The following is a 24,263-nucleotide window of genomic DNA, read 5'->3' as shown; positions in this document are numbered from 1 at the left end:
GTGGGGGTTCCCATCTGCTGGGGACCCTTAGGAGATTCCCACATGATGGGATCTGGGGTGGTGTGGATACTAGGGACCCTTGTGGGGTTCCCACCTGCTGTGGACCTGAGGATTCCCAGGTGCCAGGACCCTTGGGGGCCTCCCATTTTCTGGAGATCTGAGAGTGGGATGGGTCACACCTTTTGGGGGTCTGTGTGGGGTCCCAAGTGCCGGGAACCCTCAGAGGGCTCCCACCCTCTGAGGACCTGGAGGGTCCCAGGTTCTGGGAAACTGGGTGGGTTCCTGCCTGCTGGCGACATGGGGGGGTCCCACATGCCGGGGAGCCTCGGGAGTTTCCCTCTTTCCCGGGGGGGCGGCCTCCCACGGGCTGGAATGTGAATCCTGAGTTGCCCAGGGGCAACGCGGATGGTGGGCCCGGCTAATCCCCGGGAAAGGCTGCCAGGGCGGCTCCGGGACACTGGAGATGTCCCGCTCTGAGCGAGGGCTCTCGGGTGGTCCCGGGGACAGTGTTGCTGTGCCCGGGGGGGCCGTGCCATGCCCGGGGCCGTGCCCGCTCCCGCTCCCGTTCCCGTTCCCGTCCGGGCGGGGCAGCGGCGGCGCTTCCTGGTGCGGGGGGGCGGCGCGGAGGGCATGGCGCTGGTGACGGTGCGGCGGGCGGGGGGCTCCGCCGGGGGCCCCGCGGTGAGTGCGGCACCGGGATGGGGACTGAACGGGGCATCCCGGCGGGGACGGGACGGGGGGTCCTGGAGCCCCGGGAGGTCCCGGTGCGGGGGTACGGGCTGGCACAGGGGATTCCGGTGCGGGGATATGAGGACTCCCGGGGGAAAACGGGCTGTCCCAGAGCCCCGGGGGATCCCAGTGCGGGGCTACGGGATGGGCCTGGGGGGTCTCGGAGCTCCTGCGGGTCCCGGTGCCCTGGGGGCGGGTATAGGTTGGTTCGGGGTGTCCCGGTGCGGGGGGTACGGGATGTTCCCGGGAGTCTCGGTGCCTGGAGGTCCCGATATGCTGTTCCGGGGGATCCCAGCGCGAAGGGGGTGGGGGCGGAAATCTCCAGTCGCTCCCAGTGCAAGGTTATCTCGGCCGTTCCTGGTGGAACTTTACTACGAGTTTGATGGAAGTTTACCCAGTTGCCCTCAGTGCGCGTTGGTGTCTCCGCTGCTCCCGTAGTTCCCCGTAGTTAAGGGGGGAAGATGGGGGTGTGGATGGGGGGTTGTCTCCAGTTGCTCCCACTTTCCTCAGTCCTCCCAGTCCCTTTGCTGTCCCAGTGGCTCCCAGTGCCCCCCCTCTCCAGTAACTACTGGGCCTTTTCTGGGTGCTCATCCCAGGCTCCCCATTCCAGGGGTGGGGGGCACGGAGGCAGTACCCTCTCTGCTATTCCGAGGGGAAGTCCCAAGTAATCCACCTCCCCAGTGGGACCCCCATGGGGCCCCCACACCCCCCCCAGGGGCTCATGCTATTAGGGGTGGTGGTTGGCAGGGGGTCCCTGGACTGTGGTGTCCATGCTGGAGGGGGTTGTGTGAGACGCCCAGGCATGGTCTATGCCCTGGGGTCACGCTCCTCCCAGGAATTGCCCCCACAATTTGCAGGAGGAAGATGCTCCCAGACGTGGCAAACTGCAGCGGCGGTGAGAGGGGCCTCGGGACTCCCGGGATGGGGGGCACTGGGATGGGGGGGTACAGCTGCCCCCTCCCCAGCTCTGTCTCCCTCGGAGGAGTGCTCTGGGGGTGTCCTGGCTGCTCAGGACCCTCCTGCCCCCCAGGCAGAGCTTTGTCATGGTCAAGGGGGCTGCGCTGCTGCTGCCTGCGGAGGAGCCCCCCCAGGACGAGTTCCCCCCAGCTGAGACCCCCCTGGATGAGTCTCCCCCAGATGAGCCCCCTGGCCAGGCCCCGGGGCAGCAGGAGAAGCACCTGCACCTCATGATGCAGTTGCTGCGCCCCCAGGATGCCATCCGGCTGGTAGGGCATGGAGCCCTCTGGAACATGGGGATGGGATGGGGACAGAGATGGGATGGGATGGGATGAGATAGAGGTGAGATGGGGACAGTGACAGAAAGGGATAGAGTGGGAATGGAGATAGAATGGGGATGGACAGAATTTGACATGGGATGGGGATGGGATGGGGACAGGATGGGACAGGATGGGTATAGGGATATGGCATGAGGACAGAATGAGGACAGGGATGGGGATAGGGACAGAGATGCGAATTGAATGGGATGAGACAGGATGGGGATACGGTTGAGGATGGGATGGGACAAGATAGGGAGTGGGATGAGGATGGGGGCAGGATGGGAGTGGGATATGGATGGGGACAGGATGGAAATGAGATGAGGGTGGGGATGAGATGGAACAAGAAATGGGACAGGGAAGGGGATAGGATAAGACAGGACAGAATTGGGATGAGATAGAATGGGGGTGGGATATGGACAGGAACAGAATGGGATGGGGTGGATGGGGATGTGGTAGGATGATGTCAAGATAGGTAAGGAACAGGACAGGACAGGATGAGAAGAGGGATGGAATGGATGGGGATGGGGTAAGGATGGGATACGGCCCAGCCTGGCCCCTCGGTGTGCTTGATGCTCCTCCCAGGTCCCTGGGAGCACCGGGGGGCTCTGGGGAGGGGCAGATCCCCCTGCTAACGCCCCCCACACTCTCAGGCGGTGCGGCTGGAGTCGGCGCGGCCGCGGCGTGTGCGGTACCTGTTGGTGGTGCGGCCAGAGGAGGCGGGAGCTGAGGGCCAGACGGCGCTGCTGGGAGTGGATTTCGCCCACGAGGGGTGAGCGGGCTGCGGGGGGGGCACGGGGGGGCGGCCACACCCCCTGACCTGTGCCCGCCCCAGGGCCGCCCGCTGCACCCTGGGCATGGTGCTGCCCCTCTGGAGCGACACCCAGGTGTTCCTCGACGGCGATGGGTAAGGCGGGGCTGGGATTCTGGGAATGGGGAGGAGCTTAAGGGGGCGGGGCCCGTGTGAGGGGTGGGCCTGGGGTGCCCACCCCGACCCACGTGTGTCCCCGCGGTGTCCAGGGGGTTCAGCGTGACATCGGGGGGACAGACCCGCATCTTCAAGCCCATCTCAGTGCAGACCATGTGGTGAGCGAGGTCTGGGTGTGACCGAGGGCATGGGGGGCATGGGCACCACCTCGGATGTGGGGGACATGGGCATTGCCATGGGCATGGTGGGTGTGAGGGGTGTGGGCACTGCCCTGGACATGGGGGAGGGGGATAACGCGATGGGCATGAGGGATGTGGGCATTGCTGCGGGCACAGGGAATGTGTCACCATCCCGGGCAAGGGGGATGTGGGCACCACTGTGGGCAAGGGGGATGCGGGTAACAGGATGGGCACAAGGGATGTGGGCACCACTATGGGCACAACCATGGGCACAGGGAATGTGTCACCATCCAAGAGAAGGTGGATGTGGACACCACCTGAGTCACAGAGGATGTGGGCACCACCCTGGACATGGGCAAAGGGGGTGTGGGCACCACCATGGCATGGGGGATCTGAGCGCCACAACAGACATGGGGGATGCGGGCACTGCCAAGGGCACAGGGGATAGGGGCATCACCATGGACACAGGATATGGGAACTGCTGGAGGCGTGGGGGATATGGGCACTGCTTGGGCACAGGGAACGTGGGTGTTAGCATAGGCAGAGGGGATGTGGGCACCACTATGGGCACAGCCAGGACACGGACCTACAGGCACCACCATGGGCACCTGGGCACAGTCATGGGAACAGGGTTGGGGGAGGGTTTGAGCACGGCTGGGAGCGGGATAGTGGCACCCACATGCTGGGGACAGCCAGCACAGGGGACACAGGTGTTGGGGTGGTGGCAGACTGGTGTCAGGTGGTGTCGGGGTGGCGGTGGCAGAGCAGGGGTGGCAGGTGGTGTGCGGCAGGGCCATGCTGCAGGAGCTGCACCGCGCCTGCGAGGACGCTGCCCGTGGTGGGCACATCCCGGGGGGCCCCACGCTGGCCTGGGCCCACGACTATGCGGCGGCACTGAGCTCGGAGCAGAGCTGCCTCAACGAGTGGCTGGCCATGGCTGACCTCGAGTCCGTGCGCCCTGCATCGCCCCCACCCCTGCGGTAAGAGCCACCCCTTGCCCCACCCCTGCCCCACCCCACAGCCTGGGTAGGGCTGGGGCTTGTGGTATAAGGGTGGGGCATTGGGTGGGGCTGTGAGGGCAGGGCTTGTGCTAAGGTGTGGGGTCTGCATTCAGCGTGTGGCTTGTGGGACAGGGCTTGTCTGGATGGGGTGGGGCTTAAAGGAATGGGGAGGGGTTTAAAGGAAATAGGGTAGGGCTTAAAGAAACAAGTGGCGCTTAAAGGAAATGGGGTGGGGCTTGAAGTAATGGGGTGGGGCTTAAAAAAAATGGGTAGAGCTTCCAGTCTTTAAGTTTCCAGCTTAAAGAAAATGGGTAATGGAGAGGCGGGACTTGCATTTAGGGGAAGGGCCTGAGCACGGGCAGGCGGGGTCTGTGCAGGGCATGGTCTGGGTGGGGTAGGTGGGCGGTGGCGGCAGTGACACCCATGACAAGGTGATGCGGGCGCCAGGCCAGCGGCGACGGAGCTGTCAGAGCAGGCGGTGCGGGCACTGCTGCGGGACGTGATGGCCACTGCTGACCTGGAGAATGTCACCTCCAAGGAGGTGGGTGGCAGCAGGTGGGGGGGACAGGGAGGGCCAGGCACGGCCATCCCTCACCCCTGGCGGTGCGCAGGTGCGGGAGGAGCTGGAGCGGCGCACGGGGCACAGCCTGGCCCAGCACAAGGACTTCATTGACAACGAGATGCTGCTGGTGCTGGCACAGATGGACCGGCCCTCACGCATCTTCCCACACCTCTACCTGGTGGGCAGTGGGGCAGGAAGGGTGGGCAGGGTGGGCAGGGGTGTCCCCACCCCTCACCCCTGTCACCGCACAGGGTTCCGAGTGGAACGCGGCCAACCTGGAGGAGCTGCAGCAGAACAAGTGAGTGTGGGATGGCACGGGGGCATCTGGGGTCATGGTGGGGTGGTCATGGGGTCATCTAGGGTGCCACTGGTGTGGCATGGGGTCTTTGTGGACATGGGGGCATCTGGGGTGTCATGGGTGGGTATGGGGTCATCTAGGGTGGCACAGCAGGGTGGACATGAGGGCATGGGACCCGGGATGGCATGCTGGGGTGGGCATGAGGTCATCTGATGTGACATGGTGAGGTGGCACAGGGTCGTCATGGTGGGGTGGGTATGGAGTTATCTGGGGTGGCACAATGCGGTGGGCATGAGGTCATATGGTGAGGTGACACAGGGTCATCATGGTGTCGTAGTGGGGTGGGTATGGGGTTATCTGGGGTGGCACAGTGGGGTGGGCGTGGTGTCAATATGGGGTGGTGTGGCATGGGGTCAGCTGGAGTGTCATGGTTGCATGGTATGGGATCCCATCTAAGTTGAGTGTGGGGTCATCTTGGCATGCCATTGGGGTGGGCATGGGGGTATCTGGGGTGGCACAGTGGGTACGGGGTCATCTGGAATGTCATGGATGTGTATGGGGTCATCTGGAGTGACATGGTAGTGTGGCATGGGATCATCTGGCATGGGATCATGGTGGGGCAGGTATGAGGTCATCATGGGACACCCGTTGGGGTGTCACCCTTGTCCCCACAGGGTCACTCACATCCTGAACGTGGCACGGGAGATTGACAACTTCTTCCCGGCGCTGTTCACGTACATGAACGTGCGGGTGTATGACGAGGAGGCGGCCCAGCTCCTGCCCCACTGGAATGACACCTTTCTCTTCCTCTCCCACGTCCGGTCAGTGGGGCCAGGGCAGCCCCGGGGCATGTGGGGGATGCCGGGGGGACATCGGGGGCACGGAGGGCAGGGGCTGGAGCTGGGGGCAAAGGGAGGAGTCCCCTGCCCTCAGGGGAGGAGTCTTGATGAATGAGGTGCTGGGGTGCACTGGGGACACTGGGAGCACTGGAAAGCTCTGGGGACTTGGGTCTCTGCAGATACTGGGGCGACCAGGGAGATCTGGAGCATGGGGTTCTTGGGGATATAGTGAGCCCTGCAGGACAAGGGGAGCCCTGGGGACATGGGGTCCCTGGGGTCAAGGGGAGCCCTGGTGCATGGGGTTCCTGGGGACGCTGGGATGGCTGGGGACACGTGGAGAACTGGGATGTGGGATCCCCAGGGGCATGGGGACACTGGGGTGGCTCAGAACGCCAGGGTGGTTGGGGACATGGGGAGGCTTGGGGACAGAGAGCCCTGGGGCATGGGGTCCCCAGAGACACTGGATTGGCTGGGGACTCGGTGTTCCTGGTGACCCTGAGGGGGCTGGGGACACTGGGAGCCCTGTGAACATGGTGAACCTGGGGTGGCTGGGGACACTGGGAACCCTGGTGACATGATACCACTGGGGCCCCCAGGGTGACTGGGGAACACTGGGAAGCCCTGTGGCATGGAATCCCCAGGAACACCGTGTTGGGGTGGGGACACGGGGACATGGGGAACTCTGGGGACACCAGGATGGCTGAGGACACTGGGAGCTGGGGAGGTCTGGGACATGGGGACACTGAGATCCCTGGGAACATGGTATCTTTGTTATCCCTGGGGTTGCTGGGGCATTTGGGGAGCCCTGTGGACACAGTGTCCCCGATGCTCCCCGTGCAGGGCATCAGGGGGCCGGGCACTGGTGCACTGCCGCATGGGACTGAGCCGCTCGGCTGCCACCGTGTTGGCCTACACCATGAAGGAGTTTGGGTGGCCCCTGGAGCGGGCACTGCGGCATGTCCGGCACTGCCGGCCCAGCGTCCTGCCCAACCCGGGCTTCATGCGGCAGCTCGACTTCTACCAGGGCATCCTGAGCGCCAGGTGAGCGGACATGGGGCAGGGACAGGGTGGGGACGAGTGGGAGGGGACAGGTGAGCAGGGACAGTGGAAGGCGACAGGTAGGAGGGGACAGGTGTGGCTCCCCTTGGGGCCGTGTCCAGGTGCTGACCGACGGGTGTGTGGCAGCCGGCACAGCAGCCTGTGGGAGCCCCGAGCGGCCGAGCGGGCGCCGCACCCCGAGGACTCCCCGAGGGACAGGGGTGTCCCGTCCCCGCTGTCCCCGCTGCCCTCCCCGCAGCCCCCCGAGGAGGAGGCGTCCGGGAGGGCGGTGCTGGGGGCCTCCCGGCGCCCCCGCATCTCCCTCTGCGCTGTCATGCGGAGCATCAGCCTGCTGGAGACCCCCGAGCCCCCCGAGCTGCCGGAGGAGCCCCTGGCCGGGGAGGTGAGCGGGGGGCCGGAGTGGGTCGGGGGGTCCGGCCCCGGGGCGGCGTGGGATGATCTCTCCCTGTCCCCCTCAGGTGTTCGAGGCCGTGGAGGAACCGGGGGGTCCCTCCCGGGGGTCACGGCCCTCGTCGCGCCCCCGCGGGGTGGTACGGCAGCACAGCCTGGACGGCGGCTCCGGCCCCTTCTGCGACCACACGGATGACCCCACCCCAAGCGCTGATCCTGCCCCCTAATTTTAGGGGGCACAGGGCAGAGCCCCCGCTGCCAGGGCACCGTGGGGAAGGGCCGCAAGCCCCCTTCCCCACCCCACCTGCACTCTGGGGGGCAGAGGTGTCTACACCTCAGCGGCCCCCCCCCCCCCCCCCCGAGCACAGAATCCCATCACTGCGCCCGCACTGACAATAAAAGCGTGGAAGAGGCAGCGACAGTGGGGAAATGGAAATTTGTGACAGCGGGGGGACAAGTGTGGCTCCCCGGAGCGCTCGGAGCGTTGCCATCAGCAGGGACCGGAGTGCTCAGGGATGAGGGGACGGGCGGGCGGGCCAAGGGACCCAGCGGCTCCGCGCGGCCGCCATGTTGTGCGGCGGGGCGGGAACTACAACTCCCAGCAGCCTTTGCGCGGGGGCAGCACAACATGGCGGCGCCCTTTGTCCTGTTTGGAGAGCGGGAGGCGGGTGGAAAAGGATCCCCAGGGACTGCGGCTTTCCTGCGCCGCTTGCGGTGCGGACTCTCGAGGTACCGTTTGGAATGTGCCAGTTCTCCTGCTGGAGTTTGTCTGTGAAATGTCTCAACACAGAGAGTAAAACTCAAGTCAGATGTGTTCCGAAGTGTGTTACACCGGTGCAAAGCTTCTTCCCCCTCTGTTTAATGTTCCCGAGGGCTCAGTCTTGAGTTCCCGGGCGCTTCCTGTTAAATGATACTGTGAAAATAACTTCATACTTTAAGGGGAAAGAAGCTGTTTGTGGGAGTTCAGATGTCCGTGATAAACGCTCTATGCTTTTTCAGTCAGTAAGCTCTTAAAATATCTTTCAATAATCCTCCAAAACCTTACTGAGATAGCAGCATCTGTGCTAAAAGCAGTCGAGGTCCAGGAAAAGGCTGGGACAAAACGGGATAAATCAGCATCGCTTCCACGCGTTTTCTCGGCTTTCCCATGAAGCCAAAGCAGCCTTGGAAGTAGTGAGTGCCAGTGAGTCCCGGTGTGTTTCTCGTGGGGGTCATTGCTTCAGTCTTGTCCTTTCTCCTGCACCTCTAGTGTGAACTTTGAGTTCAGTTGGAAAAGTTATCCAGAAAACAGGAAACTTTCTCGTTGCAAGAAGTTGCGTTTTGTGAGCTTCCCTTCAGAGCTGATGCACTTGGCAGGAGAAGTCACCAGCAATGAGGCTTTTCGCTCTCAGGCAGGAAGAAAAGCCAGTGCCTTTCCTCCCCAAGCCCCCAGCACAGCAGGGCTTCTAGGAGCCGATGGTGTCGCTGCTCTTTCGGTTCTCAGCTGTGCCCGTGGGGATGGTGACATCGTGTTCCTCTGTGTGCTCCAGGGCAGCCGAAAGCACCAGCACATCCCCCGGGCCTTTTTGGGAGCCTGAGGTATTGCAGCAGTGGGGGTGGGTTTGTTTTTTTCTTCCCTGAAAGTAAAACCGTAGGGGAAATCTCTGATCTCCCTGATTTTCATGTCATAATTGAATTTTTTTTTTTTTTTAAAAGTTAACACTGTGGAATTTACTAACTGACTTGCAGTGGTTAAACTGAAAGTGCCAAACAGTTGTAGTGTACCACTTATTGTTTTTATTTATGCAGTTTGGTGTTTATTTACAAAGGGAGGCCATGGAATGTTATGGTGTTTTCCCCCAATATTTTGAGGTGCTGCCCTGAATTAGTTGATTTCTGCCTCCCTCCCAATGGTGTTTCCCAGCAGTCCCAAGGCATCTCTTGGGCAATGCAGCTGCCAGAGGTCCCTCGGGACTGTGGGACAGGCAAAAACCCCACAGCAAAGGAGAACCTGGATTTGGGAGATGGAGAATTGAATGGCACCAGTTTGAGCTGTGCCAGTCCAGGGAATGCCAAAGGAAGTAATTCCAAGACTCCTCCAGTGGGAGTGCTTTTCCTGGATGTGTGTAAACACAGGCACAGTTTTTTACTACAAAGTGAGTTACTGAGATTTGGGGTTGTTTTCTCAGTTCCCTCTGTAAGTTTTCCCTCTCTCAGCCCCACTGGCCAAACGGGAGGTGCAGCAGCAGGGCCGGAGCTGTTGGATGGGTTTGGGAGCCCAGATTCCCATCCTGGTGCAGATGTGTCCTGCAGCCTCCCAGGGGGGATGTCCCTGCAGCAGCGCCCTGGGGAAGGGATGAGACATCTCCTGGCACTGCTGGCGCACAGGAACCCCACTGACTCCCACCTGGGGCACCCATTAATGATTATTATTGAGTTATTATGCAAATTACCATGGAATTGTGTGAATTGGGGGCCAAAATCCCACAGAGGTGTTTGGGAGCAGAGGGGCAGTGCCAAGGCAGAGCTGCTTAAGGATGGCAGGTAGGAATTGGAGCTCTCCCAGTTAAAAGTGTCTGATCATCACAGTCCTCTTTTTGTCCTCTTCCACCAGCTGTCCCTGGTCATTCTTGTGTTTGCGGGGAGTAAAAATGGCCTTGGGGATTTGCTTCTGGGAACAGAGATCCATTTCCTGATGGTAGTCCTGGAAATGGAACTGAGTCTCTGTGAGAGCTGAGGATGGTACAGAAGGAGTGCTGGGATTGGGGAGTCCACAGTGAGTATTGTGTGGTGAGTGTCCTGATGTCCCTGCTGTAATGCTGTGCTGTCATCAAGTCCCCTCATTCTGATGTAAACTGTCTTTGAGTGTGCTGAAAGTCCAAACTGAAGTACAAAATGCCTATGGGAAGCTTCATGTTCCCAAGGGAATGCTTTAGGGATGTGCAGCTTCTGAACTACAGAAATAATTCAGGTTCCCACAGAAACCTGCTGGGCCGTGGTTCTGGGGCAGGAGTGACAGAAAAGTGGCATCTTCAGGGCCATCTTAAGAGTTGTTTTCCCTCAAGATCACAATGAAATGCTGTTCTTGACCCTCTGGGAAACCCCTGAGCAGGGTAAGTGGTGTAAGTGTGGTTTTCCTGCTCTCTGCAGTCTCTCAGTGATGCCCTGAAGTGCTCTGGCTTATGGAATATGATCCATGGGTAACAGCTTCCGTGCCTATCTGTGCAGGTGGGTCAGTCACTAAGTGTCCCATGGGATCCCTGAGGCTGGAAAAGCCCTTTGAGACCATAGGGTCCAAGTGGTGCCCCAGCCTGCCAAGGCTACCCCCAGCCCATGTCCCCAAGGCCTGCATGAAGAGCCATCCCCTGAGGGACAGGAACTGGGGTGAGGGCTGCAGGCACTGGCAGTGGGGCTGGGGGTTCCCTGAGAGCCTCCAACACACATTCCCTTCTCCCTGGCCTTCCCAGGAAGGATGACTGGTCTGGAGAGCACAGTGTGCAAGGGGCAGCAGTCCAAAGCCACACTCAGGACATTTCCCTGCAGTTCAGGGAACCTCCGATTGCAGCACCTTGAAGTCTTGTGTGCTCAGCAGCTTTTCCTTTGGACTTTTTATGCCCTAGGAAACAGATTTGAGGACCTCCCAGTGAATTCAGTGAATTGTCCCAGCCAGAGAGCTTTTTGCTGACCTAAATTGAGCTTTTAAGGCCCAGACCTCCCGGATTTGCAGTGTTTTACCATAACAGTGAGCCAGGATGGATTCTCCTGTTCAGTGGTACAGCTGCCCACAAGGGCTGGGTCAGCTGGGCCAACACTTGCTGTTGTGTGTTTTCCTCTCTCAGAGGAGGCAAAACCACTTGGCTTTCCCTTGTAGGACCAACTGAGGCTGTGGATTGCAATGCAGAGCATCTGCAGGCTCCTGGTGCTTGGGGCTGTGGTGTTTGGAGTGCAGGAAACATCCCTGACTGTCTGACCTGGGTGTGGATGTGCATTTCCAGGACTAACTCAGTCTGGGTATCCCACCCACCCAAAGCTTCTGATGAAGCTCCAGGACCAGCAAGTCCCTGAAACTTGAGGGAGAGAAGAAATGAGTTCAAGTAGAAAGATCAGGTAACACATCTTGACTGATAAATCTTTTCCTGCCCAGAGTTGTTACTGTGAGGGGAAAACCTACTCTGTGCAATGGCAGCACAGATATTATTAGATGGAACAAAATCACTTCAGGCAAGAGGTTTTCTCCTGTGCAAATCAGTCCTTGGGCATGAATTGAACTTGGGCAATCAGTTGGTCTTCCCCCAGCAAGCATCATTCCAGTCAGCATTAATGACATGCCCTGTGCCCACTTCTCATTATTCACCCAATAAAAATCAAAAGCAAATAAATGTTGGTTTGGTTTTAAGAAATGAGAATAACTTTAAAACAAACTAAATCACCTTTTTCTTCCTTTTTTTTCTTTTAGATGATGGAATTGTCACTCTGGATGTGTGCTGAGCTCTGGTGGCAGGGGACTGTCAGGCCCTAATGGCTGCACATTCTTGTTCTTTTCACTGGGAAATTGGGAGTAATTATTAATTAGATTGCAGAAGTATTTTCTGAAACTTTTCCCTTTTTTCTGTCTTTTGCTGGTAGATTTTCTCTTTCTGCCTTTGAAATTACAGCTTCCTTGTAGCTCCCAGGTGGGAAAACCTGGGGTGACTTAGGGAGGACAGGGGTGAAATTTTTAGCTGAAAACTTGGGGGAATTTAGAGAGGGCAGAGCAACTGCTTTTGTAGGAAAACATTGATCCGAGTTGTGTTTGCACAACTTGGGGCCAGAGGTAAAAGTTAATGCAAAGCAAACCCTGCTCAACCTCTAAATCCCAGGCTAAGTTCTACAAGCTGCAAATTGAGGGACTAAAAATACATTAAAATGGAACCAAGAGCATTAATAAGGTGCCAGGGAATCCCAGTATTGTTGTCATAGAATTTTTAACTGATTTTTAAGCTTCTTATGACAACAGTGAGTTTCTTCCTTTGGATTACTCATGCTGTAGGTTTTGAGGTTTATTTGGATTTTGAATCCCTCACTGTGGCCCTGACACTGATCAGGAGCTGGCAGGAAAAACAGAATCAGAGCTCCTGGCAGGGGCAGGGTGTTTTCCCCCAGAGCGGATCCAACTGCTGCCCACCAGCCTGGCCACCAGCCTGGGATTTGCTTTTGGCTCTTGGCTTCTTCAATGGTGAATTCCTGCTGGAACAGCCTCACAGTGCCTTATGGAGCCCAGATATTCCCCTGCAGAGCTGCCGCTTTAACGCCAGGTTTGTCAGGAACCAGCCAACATTCCAAGGAAGCTCAGTGGGATCAGGACAGGACAGGTTGATATCCCATAGAATTTGTTGATTATAACCCTCCTCCCCCAGCCCCGCTGATGTCCCTGTGAGGGAATTGACCAAGTTCCCTGGAATTCAGCTGATTTTCACCCCCCTGGGGTTGGGCTCCAGGGGACGTGTTCACCCAGGAGAAGGTGGTGGTGGGACGCGCTCCCGGCACGTGGTGAGGCAGCACCTGAGCACAGGTGAGGACGTCTCTCCGTGCAGGAAGCCATTGTCACTTCAGAGCCCCAGGAGTTGCCTCTGGAAGTTTTATTCCCTGAGGAAAGGGATGCATATCCCTGCCTTCAGGGCACCTCGGGTCTGACCCACCTGTTAAAGCTTACCATGGCTTCTGCAGTTCCAGCTGTGCCTGTCCGGGGTGAAGCATCTCAGGGTGCCACGGGGAAGGGGGAGGCGGGCGATATTCTCCCGGGGGGTGCTCTGACCGGGGGCTGCAGTTCCGCCCCCGCCCACCGGGGGTCGCCGTGATCGGCGCCGCCGCGCCGTGTCCGCCAGAGGGCCCCCGCGGGACCGGCGGGCTCGGGGGTCCCGGGGCCGGCCCGGGGGGTCCCCGCGCCCCGGCCGGTCCCAGCCCCGGCTCAGCGTCCGCACGAGGAAAGCGCCGCCGCTCTCCCGGGCCCGGGCCCCGGCGCAGTCCCGGCCCGGAGCGGCCCCGATCCCGGTCTCAGCCCCTATCCCGCCTCGCTGCTCCGGCCCGGGGACTCGCAGCGTCCCCCGGCAGGAACCGGTCCCGTCCCCGCTCGGCGGCTCGGGCTCGGCGCAGCGCCGGGAGCAGCCCCTGGGCCGGGGCTCCAGCCCCGAGCGCCGATCGGTCCCGCCGCGACCCGGGACGAGCGTCCTCCGCAGCCGCGGGGCGGACGCGGCTCGGCCGGGTGTGAGCGGCGGGGCCGGGGCGGGGCCCGCACAGGTGAGCGGGGCGGGGCCCGCACAGGTGAGCGGGGCGGGGCCCGCACAGGTGAGCGGGGCGGGGCCCGCACAGGTGAGCGGGGCGGGGCCGAGGGTGTTCGAGCCCCGGGATCCGCCCCCGCCGCCGTTCGCTGGGGCAGTGCGCGGAGGGGCAGCAGCGCCCCGGGGTCGGCGCGGGGGCCTCGGGCTCCCACGTCTCCTTTCCGTTATTTTTATCCTTTCCCTTTTCTTTTGTCCCTTCTCTTCCTTCCCCCTCCAACCCCGCTCCCCGGACCTCCTCCTCCGGATAGGGCCCGCGGGAAAGGTTGGGGTGACCCCCGATAGTCGGGGACGGGTTGGGGGCGTTTTGGGGTGACCTCAGGTGCCGAGGGGGGGGTTCGGGGGTGACCCCGGCGAGGTTTTGGGGTGAACCCGGAGAGGGTTTGGGGGCAGTTTTGGGGCAAACCCAGGTGTCGGCGGAGGAGGAAGAGTCTGGGGGATTTTTGGATGATCCGAAGGGGATTTCGGGGGTGGGGGTTGGAGTGAACCCAGATGATTTTTGGGGTGACCCCAAGGGGGGTTTCAGGGGGTTTTGAGGTGACCTCCTCCCCCCCCACACACACACCGCAGACTGGCCAAGGAGGAGATGCAGTTCCAGCACCTGGAGGACATTGGGGACCCACTGGGGGACCCCCTAGACCACCCCTCACCCACCCCGCCCCTCCCCGCTGCACCCCGAGAGCAGCTCTGGGGTGGGGGGCGGCCCCCCCGAGATTCCCCCGGGAGACGGGGACCCCGAGGACCGGTGGCTCCTCCACCCCAGCGCCGACCACGTGGTTTAATGGGGGGAGACACCCCCAAAAATACTCTCCGGCTCAAGCCCCCACAGAATCCATCCAAAATAAACCCCCAGCGCTGAACCCTGAGGCTTTGTTGGAACATTTTCTTTTGGGTTTGGACACACAAGACCTCCCCGAGAATTGTAGTACAAAAATAGACGTGCTAAAAGCCCCACAAAAGGGGAGGGGGACAGGGCCCGGGCCCCCTCCCCAAAAACAGAACAGAGGGAGGGCTCTGGCTTGTAATGTCTGAATAGGACACCCCACCCCCCCACCCTGGCACGAAACACCCCCCCCGCCAGCTGAGGGGGGACCCCAAAACAATCCCGGAACGGGGGGGGGCCCTCCCTAAAGAACCCCTGGCCGGGAATGGCAGGACGGCGAAAGGTCGAAGGGCCACGAAACGAAGGGAACCCTGCAAACCCCAGTGAGAAGTAACAGGGACCCCCAAAACCCGGGGATGGGTACGGGCGGTGCCCTAAATACCAGGGCTGGATAACAGGCACCCCCTCAGAGCCCAGGGACGAGTGGGTCAGAGCGCTCCCGGCCCTGCGGGGCTGCCGCGCTTCAGAGCAGCGGGGCGGGCACGGGGCGGGGCGGCGGCCGCGCTTTAGGGCCTTCCTCGGAAATCAAAATCGAGCTTCTCCCAGCCCGGCTCGTGTCAGTGACTCTTTCTCCACGGATTCCCACGCCCCGCGCCTGCCTCCGCAACCTCTGGCTCGCCTCCACCCTCCTCGCCCGCGGCTCCGCCCGCCGCCCCCTCCCGTGCGGGGCAGCCCGAGGTGTGGCCGGGGAGGAGGATGAGGGGCGGGCGCTGTTGGGTGGTTACCTGGGGGCACCTTCCGTAGGGAGCTTTTTGCAGGGGAGTGGTCGATCCCAGGGACTTTCTCAAGCAGTGATGGTGAGAGCATCTCACAGGAGGTGGGGGAAGCCCCTGGACGGACCTGGATCATTGCTCAAGGAAGATGCCGAGGGACGAGCCCCGTGCCAGGAGGCAGCCCAGGAGAGGGGAGCAGTGCACCTGAACAGCTGGGGAGTGTGAGGGTGCAGGGAAGGTGCAGCTCGGACTGGAGGCAGAGCGTGGAGGTTTCTTTTATTGAAAGGAACATACAAAGCAGGGAGTGAGATGCAACTCCAAGACAGTAGATAATAAGCTGGAAGTTTACTGTCCAAACCCTGAACTGATAGCTGATACATCCAAGACCATAGAGACTAAGCTGGAACCACAGAATCCTAACCCAATAAGAACAGCTCAGAACTCCAAAAACGGGAGGGAGTGCAGGCCCTTGTTGTCCAGCAACACGTTCATGTTCCGACTACTAGCTTTTCTTTTCCAGTTTCCTTTGATGTTTTAGTTCCTGCTTTGGGTTTACTTTCTCATCTTTCTTGCTCTCCTTTTTCTGCTCTTATTTGTAATATCTGGTTTCTAATCACCTCGGGTCTCTACTCTCAAGTGTGTCTAAGGCATGTGTTCTCACAGCCTCTCTTCCCCAGCTCGTCCCAGTCCCTCGTGACAGCATCCCGTACCTCAGACGTGTCAGCCACGCCAGTTAGCTCGCTGTCGTCTGTGAATTTGATCAGGGCGCAGTTTTCCAAGCATCTTTGTGATTTTTTTTCTTTCTAGGCATCTTACTTGTTTGTCTTCTGCTGTTTGTGATTCCGAGTCGTCCTTCTCCTTTCTACAGCCTCTTCCTCCTTAGATTTGTCTTTCCGTTCTCTCCTTCTTAGCATCTTGATTGTATTTGTATTTCTTATTTCTAATTCCTATCATTTTCCTTGACGAGTTACTTTTTTACATAGCTTTGTAGCATTTTTATCTTTTTCTATCGCTGCCCAGAAAAGAAGAATTTGGACTTCTTACCTGCTGCCTGCTGTTTTGGTGGATGTAGCTGTAGAAACAGAGAAGGTGTTATGATTCTCATGAAGAGTCATTTTCTCCATCAGGTCCTTCACCCATCCCGAATATAAGTCAGACTGGCAAACCAGGTGCAGGTCCTCCCAGAGCCTTTATACATTCTGGCACTTGGCTTCAAATGCCGAGGCTGAAAGCTTGCAGGAGCTCTGCGCTGGAAGTGCCAGTCCGACTCCCAAAATGGAATGCAGAAGAAGATTCCTCCCAGACAAAAGGTGCCAGGAGATAAAACTCTTGCTGCCCATGGAGTGCCAAGGGGGGGGGCGGGTGGAAGGCTGGGAGTGGAGGGCGTGGGGGGGGGTTGGAAGGGCGAGGTTGTGTGAGGGGGAAGTGGGGGAAGGGTGGCAATGGGATCTGAGAGGGTCAGGTCAGTCTGAACCATGAATACAGAGATCATCACACGGAGGAGCCTCACCTCCCCTAGGATGATACTCCCCCCCACCCCGTCCGGTGGAGGAGGTACGGGGAGGGCGATGTCCCCCATCCTGCGAGTTTGGTCCCAGAAACAGACCCAGAGATCTATATGAACCTACAGACCCAGATCTATAGAGATGTATATAGACCCAGAGATCTCTGTAGGCCCCGGGGTCTATTTCTGAGACCGAACCCGCAGGATTTGCCCCCCCCCCCCCGCGGAGCCCAAAATGAACAAGGAACGGTACCGTAATGGAAACTTTCACCGAAATAATTAAGTAATTTTTGGCCTCTCGGCGCAGTCAGACCGCACCGAGCCGGGTGCGCGGGCGCCTCGGGAGCAGGGCTGCGGGGACTCCCTCCCGGTCACAGGTGACGCTGTTGTGCCTCGGGAAAGCCAAGGCTGCAGGGACTCGTATGGTCGGCAGGGTGGGCGCTGCGGGAAAAGAAAAACCCTTCCTTTCCCCCCTCAGTCGCTGGCCATCCCCTCAGGGCAGGGAAAGCTGGCTAGCCAATTCCCTCCCCCTTCCAGCTCGTAGGTGTCCCTCTTTCATAGTGCTAAAGGGGAAACAACTCAAGCAGGAGTTTTAAAAGAAAACCTGTGTCAACTGGTAAAGCAAAGGCAGTATCCTTTAACATTAGAAAGCCAAGCTGGATTGGTTCCAGTAATAGCCAACTTTGCTAAGCAGGGTTTGCTGGTAGAATGTGAACGCAAGAACCTGTGAAAAAAGCAAATGGGAAAGATGATGGATTAGTGCAGGACCTGAGAGAATGACCTGAAATAATAACCTAGGATAGTTTAAAGTATTAGGCTTAAGAGATGCCTTTTTCTGCATTCCCTTGAGCAAGGAGAGCCAAGAAATCTTTGCTTTTCAATGAGAAAATCTGGAAACAGTGTCAGGCACCACTTGTACTTGCAGAGAGGAACACGCAGGGAGGGGAAGGCACAGAGCTTTTCCTGCCTTAATTTCTCAGCCCTTGATCTGTGTGTGTCTGCAGCTATCAAATCCCTGTGCTACGCTGGGAGTTTCAGATATAGGAATGCCAGTGTTTGAAAACGGTAGGTTTTGGGGTTATCTCCAAGAGATATATGATGGGAAAATACAGCAAAAGCTGCTGGTAATTACTTGGAGCAGTGACAAATTAGTTTGGTTGGATTATTGTAGGAAGAAAAGTGACATACGGTAACATTGTTAATACAAATGTCTCTATTGTGAAAAGGGCTTCAAGGCTTTGACTATTGAAATACGGAAAGAATTGAATAAACTCACTTATTCTTCCATGACTCAGTTTAGCTATTTTTCCTGTTAATAATCTCCCTTGGAAAGGGGATGTTTTAAGGATTATAAGTCAAGAATATTTACAGCCTGGTAACGTGAATGAACTCAAGAAATGTAGTTACTATACAAGCTTGAGTCTGTCCTTCTTTGATCTGCAGACAAACTTTGTATGCCAGGAAGCAGGACAGAAATAGAAATGAAGAGTTTAAGAAAACTTACTAGGAGAAGCACCTGGATATTTTGCAATTCCTGGTTAAAACTCTGACTTCCAAGCTGTATCATAGCTGTCATGAAAACTGTAGTTGGCTGGATGTTCTATTGCACCGATTTCACTTCTGCTTTAAGATGAGACCGGTAAATATTTTTCTAGATTTTTGTTTCATTTTTGCTTCTGCTCAACAGAGCTCTCTTCTTCTCACGAGCCGACATGACTGTGGACTGTCCTCCTGGGACCCCTCCTGAAATGCCTGTATTGCAAAGCACGTGGTATGGGAAACCAACAGGAAGATTTAGACAAAGTTGTGCAGTGAGAAGGACAGACTAGCAAGGGGATGCTGCCAGTGCCCAATCCATGGCTGCAAGGATGCCACGGCAGTGCCATATGGAAAGAGCCTCTGTGCAGTGCTGGACAAGATCCTCCAGTGGGAAAGGCAGCTGTTCCTGGCTCCAGGGTGCTTTCTGGAGCTGCTGTGCGGGAGCGAGATGAGGAATATCTCTATGCATCCCTTGCTTCGGGCAAGAGCCTTCATCATTCCCAGAGCCTCCATGAGACCCGCTGGACTCCAGCTGGATAAGCCTCCACAGAGGCTTAGATATCCATAGCTGCAGGTATCAGCAGAGGCCACTCATCCCTGAGGGTGCACATGGCCAGGAAAAGGCTGCAAATAAGAGTGGGAGCCCAGGCCGTTGCAGTCAGGCATTCCCAGGAGCAGGTGGCCCAGCAGGAACTGAGCTCAAGACTCCGGTGCCAATCCAAGATTTCAAGGAAACTGCGGCAGTTCCATAGGAGAAGACCATCCGTATGTTGCTGGAAGAGATCTTGTGGTGACAAAGTCAGGTGTTCCCATCTCCAGGGTGCTCTCTCCTGCCCACTGTGGAGGAGCAGGATAATGAATATCTCACACCTCCGATCCTTCTGGCACGAGCCTTCCTCCTTGCCAGAGCCTCCCTGAGAATTGCCAGAATCCAGACAGAGGAACCCTGTAACCAGGTCTCGACGCTCTCTCGTAGGTGTGAGTATCAGCAGCCCCTGCTAGTACCCGATGATGCAAATCGACAGGAAAAGCTTGGAAGTAAATGAGGGAGCCCGTGCAATTCCAATAAGGTATTCCCAGGAGCAACTGGCACGGCTGAAAGTGTTCTGGAGCTGCTGATGTCCAATCCATTGATCTCAGGAGGCTGGCAGACAAAAAGATCCTCAGCACAGTGCCAGACAAGATCCTTCAGAAGTAAAGACTGCTGTTCCCATCTCCAGGCTGCTCTCCTGATTCAGCTGCGGAGGACAAGATAAATATCTTTGCACCTCTCTGACTTCTGGCAAGAGTTTCCACCCATCCCAGAGCCTCTGTGAGAGCTGCCGGACTCCAGGAAGGGGAATCCGTGGACAGGTCTCCTTTCTCCCTTGGAGCCACGGGTGTCAATAGACCCATCTTATCCCTGAGGAAGCACCTGGCAAGGGAAAGTGTGGAAGTCATGAGCCTGTTGCATTCCCACCAACAAGCTGCAGAGCTGAAAGAGTCTTGGAGCCACCAGTGCCCAATCCATGGCTCTCAGGATGCTGCAACACAAGAAGAGACTCCGCGCTGTGCTGGAAAAGGTCCTCCAGCAGCAAAGGCAGCTGTTCCCATCCCCAGGGTACTCTACTTATCTGTCTGTGGAGGACCAAGAAAGGGAATATCTCCTGCACATCTGTGTTATTTCTGGCCAGAGCCTTCATCCTGCCCAGAGTGTCTGTCAGACCTGCTGGACTCCAGATGGAAAAGCCTCCATGGATACGAGTCTCTGCTCCCTCTATTAGCAGAGCCCACTCCTCACTGAAGATGCACATGGTCAGGAAAAGACTGCACGTAAGAGTGGGAGCCCAGGCCATTGCAGTCAGGCATTCCCAGGAGCAGGTGGCCCAACAGCTACTGTCCCCGAGACACGGGTGCCCAGTCCATGCCTCCCTGGACGCCCCAGCAGTGCCAAATCAGGATCCTGTGCAGCAACACGCGGGGGGTTGTCTCCTACGGCAAAAGCAGGTTTTCCCAACTCCAGGGCTCTCTCCCGATCCAGTACGGCAAGAGCAGGAGAAGGAGTATCTCAGCACCCCAGTTACTTCTGGCAGGAGACTCCATCCCTCCCAGAGCCTCTGGGAGACCTGCTGGAGTCAGACACAGGAGCCCCTCTGGACAGGTCTCCCTGCTGCCTGGGAGGGGCAGGGAACAGCAGAGCCCGCTCCTCGCTGAGGATGCACATGGCCAGGAAAAGGATGCACATAAGAGTGGGAGCCCAGGCCATTGCAGTGTAAGATTCCCAGGAGCAGGTGGCCCAGCAGCTCCTGTCCCCAAGACACCGGTTCTCAATCCGTGGCTCCCAGGCAGCTGCGGCTTTGCCGTAGAAGAAGATCCTTTGTGTGGTGCTGGACAAGATCGTCCAGCGACAAAGGCAAGTGCTTCCAACTCCAGGGCTGTCTCTTGAGCTGCCTCTAGAGTAGAATATCACGGAATATCTGCACACCTTTGTTACTTCCTGCGATAGCCTCCATCCCTTCCAGAATCTCTGGGAGTCCTGGTGGACTCCAGACAGATTAGGCACTGCATAAGAGACAAAATCCAGCCTATACGGGAAGGACTTATCAGTTTTGAGCCAGTAGGGCACTGAAGTACTGTTGTGTAAACACCAAAGAAGGAGAAGGGGAAGGAAGAAAATAGCAACTTTTTGTTCTTTTTGGTTGCGACTAGTTTTATTTCATGTGAGTTTAGGTTGGATATGTGGGAAAGGTTCTTCCCTCCGAGGGTGGTTGGGCACTGGACCAGGCTCCCCAGGGCAGTGGTCACAGAGCACGGGGCCGAAGCGTGCCTTCTGCGCGCCTGCTTCCCTGCCCGTTCTGGCGGCCGCAGCTGCGCGCTGAGTGCCCCTTCCCCGCGCGGGCTCGTCCAGGACCGGCGGGGCAGCGCCGCTGCCTCGAGGATTCCCGGGATTCCCTCGCCGGTTTCCAGGCAACGCTCCCCGCGCGGGGCTCGAGGCGCCGAATCCTCCCCGCGCGGTCCAGGGCCGAACGTTCGCAGCCCATGGGAGGGCGCGGAGTGGGCGGGGCGAGTCGGGGATTGGGCGGGTCGGGGGCGGGGCCGAGAGGGTCGGTTGGTGGGGTTTGGGTTGGAGCGGGCGGGGCCGGGAGCGCTGCCGGTGAGCGACCCCCGGGCAGCGGCTCCCGGTGAGCGACCCCCGGGCAGCGGCTCCCGGTGCGCGGCCCCGGGGGACGGACCCCCGTGCGCGGCCCCCGGTGAGTGGCCCCCGGCGAGTGGCCGCTGGAGAGGGACCCGCGGTGAGCGACCTCCGGTAAGTGACCCGCGGTGAGGGACTCCCGGGGAGGGACCCCCGTTGCGCGGCCCCCGCGGGGTGTCGGGCCGGGGGTGGGCGCGTTCCTTCCCCGTGCAGAGCCGAGCGGGGCCGTGGCGGGAGCGGGGCCGGAGCGGAGCCGGCCGGGGGGGCAGAGGGGAGCCGTGAGCCGCCTTCTGGCGAGGGGTCTGCTGGAAAGGAGCGTGCGCTGGGAGGAGCGGGGGAAATGGCCTGAGGCTGAGGCCGGGGAGCTTCAGGTCAGCTCCTGGAGAAATGTTTCTCGCTGTGTTTTTCGGGTGGTCAGGCACTGGAATGGGTTGCTCGGGTGGAGTCAGAACCCCGGGAGGTGTTTCAGAGGTGCCTGGATGTGGTGCTGAGTGACACGGTTTAGTGGTTTGGGGGTTTCGTGGCACCGTGGAGTCCAGCTCCTGATTTTTATGTGCCAGTAAGATAACTGAATCTGGATCAAACTGTTTGGCTCCAAAACCTCTTTTGCCCCTAGTGTACACTGCAAAGTAAAACAAAAAAGACCATGCAAAAGACAGGCCTGTGTTCCCCCCAAAGGGAAGGCAGGCAGTTACAAACAAGGACAATGAACGAGGGCACTGAAGTACTGTTGTGTAAACACCAAAGAAGGAGAAGGGGAAGGAAGAAAATAGCAACTTTTTGTTCTTTTTGGTTGCGACTAGGTTTTTTTCATGTGAGTTTAGGTTGGATATGTGGGAAAGGTTCTTCCCTCCGAGGGTGGTTGGGCACTGGACCAGGCTCCCCAGGGTGTGGAAGATATTACAGAAACCTGGTTGGTAGAGAGAGGACACATTAAAGATTCTATACCGCTGGTCTCACGCTAAAGCAAGAAAACTATTAGAAGGTCACTGATCAGTGTGTTTGTGAAACTGCTTTGTTTAAGAAACTGCAAGGCTGCATTGTCTGCTGTGAAGCTGTATTGTTTAAGAAACTGCAAGGCTGCATTGTCTGCTGTGAAGCTGTATTGTTTAAGAAACTGCATACGTGATAGAAAAATTAGAGCAACAGGATGGGAAAGGTAGAGAAAGTAGCAAATAGTAAATAAAGTAACTATAGCCATGAGAAAGAGGCAGCATTTGCGCAAATATAACTTAGGTAATTGGGAGCCAATGATGAGCTTGTATTTGGAATATTAATGAGCCTAATTATTAGCCTTTATAAGCATGGAGCTTACAGCAATAAAGTTGGATTAGTCATGATCAATACTGTGATCGTGTGATACTTTCCCGTCGTCCACAACACCAGGGCAGTGGTCACAGAGCACGGGGCCGAAGCGTGCCTTCTGCGCGCCTGCTTCCCTGCCCGTTCTGGAAGGGGCTGAGTGCCCCTTCCCCGCGCGGGCTCGTCCAGGACCGGCGGGGCAGCGCCGCTGCCTCGAGGATTCCCGGGATTCCCTCGCCGGTTTCCAGGCAACGCTCCCCGCGCGGGGCTCGAGGCGCCGAATCCTCCCCGCGCGCTCCAGGGCCGAACGTTCGCAGCCAATGGGAGGGCGCGGAGTGGGCGGGGCGAGTCGGGGATTGGGCGGGTCGGGGGCGGGGCCGAGAGGGTCGGTTGGTGGGGTTTGGGTTGGAGCGGGCGGGGCCGGGAGCGCTGCCGGTGAGCGACCCGCGGGCAGCGGCTCCCGGTGAGCGACCCCCGGGCAGCGGCCCCCGGTGAGCGCCCCCGGGCAGCGGCCCCCGGTGAGCGACCCCCGGGCAGCGGCCCCCGGTGAGCGACCCCCGGGCAGCGGCCCCCGGTGAGCGACCCCCGGGCAGCGGCCCCCGGTGAGCGACCCTCGGGCAGCGGCCCCCGGTCAGCGACCCCCGGGCAGCGGCCCCCGGTGCGCGGCCCCGGGGGATGGACCCCCCGTGCGCGGCCCCCGGCGAGTGGCCGCTGGAGAGTGACCCCCGGTGAGCGACCCGCGGTGAGCGACCCCCGGTAAGTGACCCGCGGTGAGGGACTCCCGGGGAGGGACCCCCGTTGCGCGGCCCCCGCGGGGTGTCGGGCCGGGGGTGGGCGCGTTCCTTCCCCGTGCAGAGCCGAGCGGGGCCGTGGCGGGAGCGGGGCCGGAGCGGAGCCGGCCGGGGGGGCAGAGGGGAGCCGTGAGCCGCCTTCTGGCGAGGGGTCTGCTGGAAAGGAGCGTGCGCTGGGAGGAGCAGGGGAAATGGCCTGAGGCTGAGGCCGGGGAGCTTCAGGTCAGCTCCTGGAGAAATGTTTCTCGCTGTGTTTTTCGGGTGGTCAGGCACTGGAATGGGTTGCTCGGGTGGAGTCAGAACCCCGGGAGGTGTTTCAGAGGTGCCTGGATGTGGCGCTGAGTGACACGGTTTAGTGGTTTCGGGGGTTCCTGGGGCAGTGCTGAGGTGACAGTTGGACTTGATGGAATCATGGAATGTGCTGAGCTGGGAGTGTCCCATCAGCACCGTGGAGTCCAGCTCCTGATTTTTATGTGCCAGTAAGATAACTGAATCTGGATCAAACTGTTTGGCTCCAAAACCTCTTTTGCCCCTAGTGTACACTGCAAAGTAAAACAAAAAAGACCATGCAAAAGACAGGCCTGTGTTCCCCGCAAAGGGAAGGCAGGCAGTTACAAACGAGGACAATGAACGAGGGCACTGAAGTACTGTTGTGTAAACACCAAAGAAGGAGAAGGGGAAGGAAGAAAATAGCAACTTTTTGTTCTTTTTGGTTGCGACTAGGTTTTTTTCATGTGAGTTTAGGTTGGATATGTGGGAAAGGTTCTTCCCTCCGAGGGTGGTTGGGCACTGGACCAGGCTCCCCAG

The 24,263-nt window shown here is 58.7% G+C and overlaps 1 protein-coding gene and 1 long non-coding RNA gene across 4 annotated transcripts; both read left to right on the top strand.

The window, feature by feature from the left end:
- The first annotated feature begins 630 nt into the window (after positions 1-630).
- On the top strand, positions 631-7,771 carry SSH3 (slingshot protein phosphatase 3). The gene is made up of 14 exons (XM_027722444.2): positions 631-681; positions 1,587-1,624; positions 1,760-1,955; positions 2,657-2,775; positions 2,839-2,910; positions 3,024-3,089; positions 3,902-4,090; positions 4,559-4,652; positions 4,723-4,851; positions 4,925-4,971; positions 5,646-5,792; positions 6,651-6,851; positions 6,996-7,251; positions 7,328-7,771. Exons 1-14 carry the CDS (start codon positions 631-633, stop codon positions 7,484-7,486), a joined length of 1,764 nt encoding a protein of 587 aa, XP_027578245.2. The 3' UTR covers positions 7,487-7,771.
- Positions 7,772-7,847: 76 nt separating this feature from the next.
- LOC113988639 lies at positions 7,848-11,833 on the top strand. Of its 3 annotated transcripts, XR_003540976.2 has the most exons (5): positions 7,848-7,988; positions 9,853-10,014; positions 10,389-10,466; positions 11,110-11,345; positions 11,695-11,833. It is a non-coding gene; the product is annotated as an uncharacterized LOC113988639 (long non-coding RNA). The 3 variants fall into 3 exon arrangements; XR_003540971.2 differs by lacking the exon at positions 10,389-10,466; XR_005565323.1 differs by having other exon boundaries at positions 10,389-11,345.
- The last annotated feature ends 12,430 nt before the right edge of the window (positions 11,834-24,263 follow it).

Source organism: Pipra filicauda, unplaced genomic scaffold, assembly GCF_003945595.2.
Source record: "Pipra filicauda isolate LSUMZ 115617 unplaced genomic scaffold, ASM394559v2 scaffold45_size4122338_pilon, whole genome shotgun sequence".
NCBI classification, from domain to species: Eukaryota; Metazoa; Chordata; class Aves; order Passeriformes; family Pipridae; genus Pipra; species Pipra filicauda.
Note: the sequence above shows the minus strand (reverse complement) of the source record. Positions and strands in the feature narration are given on the sequence as shown.